At 43.1% G+C, this 3,830-nt stretch overlaps 1 protein-coding gene across 2 annotated transcripts; it reads right to left on the reverse strand.

Moving 5' to 3' along the window:
• Positions 1–365: 365 nt before the first annotated feature.
• Positions 366–2,025, reverse strand: LOC121698578 (gamma-crystallin M2-like). 2 transcript variants are annotated; one of them, XM_042080788.1, is made up of 3 exons: positions 2,014–2,025; positions 1,531–1,773; positions 366–641 (listed from the first exon to the last, which is right to left on the reverse strand). In XM_042080788.1, the coding sequence occupies exons 1-3, from the start codon at positions 2,020–2,022 to the stop codon at positions 366–368; spliced, it is 528 nt and encodes a 175-aa protein (XP_041936722.1). In that variant the 5' UTR covers positions 2,023–2,025. The 2 variants fall into 2 exon arrangements, with proteins under 2 accessions (XP_041936722.1, XP_041936721.1); XM_042080787.1 differs by having other exon boundaries at positions 1,543–1,773; positions 2,014–2,022.
• Positions 2,026–3,830: the final 1,805 nt, after the last annotated feature.

The raw sequence follows: 3,830 nt of genomic DNA on the forward strand, positions 1-3,830 counted from the left end.
TAACTTCGGACTTGTAACTGGAGGGTTGGCGGTTCGAACCCCGATCAGTAGGCATGGCTGAAGTGCCCTTGAGCAAGGCACCTAACCCCTCACTGCTCCCCGAGCGCCACTGTTGTTGCAGGCAGCTCACTGCGCCGGGATTAGCGTGTACTTCACCTCACTGTGTGTTTCACTAATTCACGGATTGGGATAAATGCAGAGACCAAATTTCCCTCACGGGATCAAAAGAGTATATTAATACTTACTACTAACAAATTCCTGGACACATTTTGCTTTGCACGAGTTTTATTGGTATTAGAACTGGGTTCGCTCATCAGATCAACATGGATCTGCACAGAGGTGGTGGGTGAGGTGGCGGCGGGGTTTTAGAAGTCAGTGATCCTGCGGAAGGAACCAACGTCAGGAGACTGGGCCCCCCAGTCGGAGAACTTCCTGTACTCGCCGCGCTCGAGGAAGTACTGGCGCCCCCTGTAGTTGGGCTGCTCGTAAAAGCACCAGGCTCCATGGGTGACCATGCAGGAGAAGACTTCGCGGAACTTGAGGGCCTCTTGCACTGACGGACAGTCATCAGAGTACTCCACCATCTGGCCTGCAAAGTCAGGGCGCTCGTAGAGCCTCAACTTCCAAGCATTGCCATAGACCTGTTAGTGCATGCAGAGATAGTGGAAATACCAAAACAAAATAACATTCAATGGGTGAGGTCCATCAGCATGAACATGATATTACAGTATTTTCTATAGATGTAATTAATGATTATGATTAATCCTGTTAAACGGTTAGTTTCTGTATGAAGACATCAAAGCAAATATATAGACCTTGAATTTCCCCTTGGGGATCAATAAAGTATCTATCTATCTATCTATCTATCTATCTATCTATCTATCTATCTATCTATTCGAGACAATTTGTTATTTTGACTCTTTGATGACCTGGTTAGGCCAGAGGTTTGTCATGGTTTTCTCTGTCAAATTCTCGAGTGTTCCCCTTTAAAGAGTTTCTTGGCATGTGTGATGAGTTTGGAGTAAACCTCTGCCAAAAAATGGCCCTTTTGTCTGCGGTTATTGTCTACTGGCTTTTGCTGGATAAAGACCATGATGGTGCTTTCACTGACATTCCATCAATGATAGGGACAACTATCCAGCAATTAGGCTAAACTGGCACAATACTGGCATAAAACCTGGAATAGATACATCTAAGGTAAATGGATGACAGCACTGACACAGGTCTAGAGCCTTGCCCTTCACCCTAATGTTTTCATAGTCATATAACTTGTGCTTCAGCAAACAAATCAATCCATGTGACTTCTAAGACTTTTGGGCCAGTATAATCTGTACAGCATATTCCGACTATAAAGAATTCATACAAAATTGGCCTAACATAAAAAAAAGCCCCAAAACAAAACAGCCCAAACTAATCCAATACATCATATTAACACCAGCTGGTTTAACATTTTACCCCTTTATATCCTGTAAGACAGTAAATTCCCTCACAGTTTTTTTTTTAGACATGCAGCATGGGTGTGCGTCTTACGTTTTTGATAACGCGGCAGGATTTGACACTGTCGTTGAAACCCATCCACTGCTGGTAGTCGGGGTACTCGCTGGGGCTTAGGATGTACTGGTAGCCCTTGTAGTTGGGGTGCTCGTAGAGGACCCAGGCGCCGCTGACCACGCGGATGGAGTTACAGCGGGAGAAGTAGGAGCGCAGGTCTGGACAGTCACTGTTGCAGTCATAGCAACGGCCCTGGAAATTCTTCTCCTCAAAGAATGTGATCTGGAGAGAGGAGGGGAGGATGAGAACAAGAGAGAGAGAGAGAGAGAGAGAGAGAGAGAGAGAGAGAGAAAGAGAGAGAGAGGGAAAGAGAATTAGAGAGACTTAAGAGAGACTACATGTAATGCAATAAAATCTGAAGGCATTGAGTCATGGAGTTGACTGAGTTCCCAAGTCTCCCTATATCTACCAGTACAGTAATCAAGTCCCTGTTTTTCCACTCCTCGTTAAAGTAGGACTTACTTTTCCCATTTTGGATATGGTGGAGCTCCTTCTCAGCCTCTGCAGCTGTCAAGGTATTTATCTGTAAACAAAATGCGCTGACCGCCAAAAGCAATTGTTAACTAAATTGCCTTGATTTGCATATCAGCAAATGATTTGTTCAAGTTTGATATCTCTTTGTTACAATTTAATGACACTGTATTAAACAACTGGCAGAGCACAGAGGAAAGCCCTATAAAGGCATATACACTGCCAGCCATTGTCATCACACTCTCTCAGTCAGTCACTGTTCCAGGATCATACCCACATCTCAACCACTAACATGCTTTTTGACATGCATTACTTCTGATTATATTGATATCATTCAATATTTATGGTGTTTCATCACATACATGGGCTTGTACAGAATGCCCTGGTGGAAATGTCTGGTGCAGATGAGGATGTATGCAGTATGGTGTGTGAGATGAGATCTACATGCTATGTTAGAGTCGGAGTCTGAGTGGATCAGGAAAACCCTCTGTTGCTGTCCAGGGCGCTGAGCCAAGAACATGACAAATACTAGTTTGCAAACAGTTCAGCGTTTCCTCCTGTGTGAGTAACTGCTGAGAAAGATGAACCTGGAACTTGTTTGAATGTTAGAATGTCATTTCATCTCTTTTGTGGAGTGGAGGACTATAAAGAAACAGTTGAAAGGATCTATCTACACAATAGCATTTTTTCACTCTCATTTCCTGTTGAGATATACAGTCTTAAATTATTGTATTTGCATTGCATTTTCAATATTTGAATCCTGTCGCTGTCTCTTTTTTTGTTGAAGTATTCATACTGTAAGATATCAATTGTGTTTATCAGGGAAAAATAAATACTCTATTGATGGCATGAAAAGATGTGGTCATGTTTCATTGGTTGCTAGACAACATGAGTGCTGTGCCTGTGATACAGCCTGGCAAATTCAAAAGTTGCAGCATATACGACACGTATCAGACAATCCTGGCACACAATTGAATTAATGCAGAGAATGTAAGTTAATATTTTTTTATCTTGATGTATTAGAACTCTGCTACTTTCTGGCTTGTATTAAATTTCATCTGTATCCCAGCAGTGTCTCCGTTCCTATGTATTCACGTCTGTGTCGACTTGCACTATGCCTCTCAGGCTGTTGTCTCCATGTATTGCCTCCAGAGGGTGCACAGACTTACTCTCTTCACCAGTGGCGGGCTCAGACTTCTTGAAGGGCAGGGGCGCAAAAACAAAAAGGGCACCTATCTCACAACATGGGGTCCCAACCCCATGCAAAAAGTTATGATGTTTCAAGCATGGACAGATAATGAGCCAATGTGCCCCTGGGCACAGATATGAAAAGGTCACACCTCATAAAGTTGGTTGCTCAGCTAAGCTGGGGGGCACGTAAGAATTTTAAAAAATAACTCTTTTAATGATCTTTTTTTTGTGGAAAGAAATGGACAGATTGAGATATACAAATGTGACACAACCATCAACAGATTTAAGGCATTTTGCTGTGAAAATGATGCCGATTAAAAAGCAGCATTATCACACACAGCACAGTGTTATTTGACTGAGGGGCCCATTCAGATATCAGGGGTGAATAACATAACCCATGGTATATGATTGAGGGGCCCAATTAAGACATCTCACAGAATCCATGTTATTTGACTGAGGGGCCCTATTTAGATATGAGGGGTGGAGAACATAGTAGTGACCTCATGCAGAGGCTTGGGCCTCAGAGCCCCCTGAGCCCCATTCAGTAATCCATCCCTGACTGTAGGGTATCTCATTTTACTGGGATTTGTTCCTTTCCATTGCAAGGGCACTTCATA

This window comes from Alosa sapidissima, chromosome 23 (assembly GCF_018492685.1).
Source record: "Alosa sapidissima isolate fAloSap1 chromosome 23, fAloSap1.pri, whole genome shotgun sequence".
In the NCBI taxonomy this organism is placed as follows: Eukaryota; Metazoa; Chordata; class Actinopteri; order Clupeiformes; family Clupeidae; genus Alosa; species Alosa sapidissima.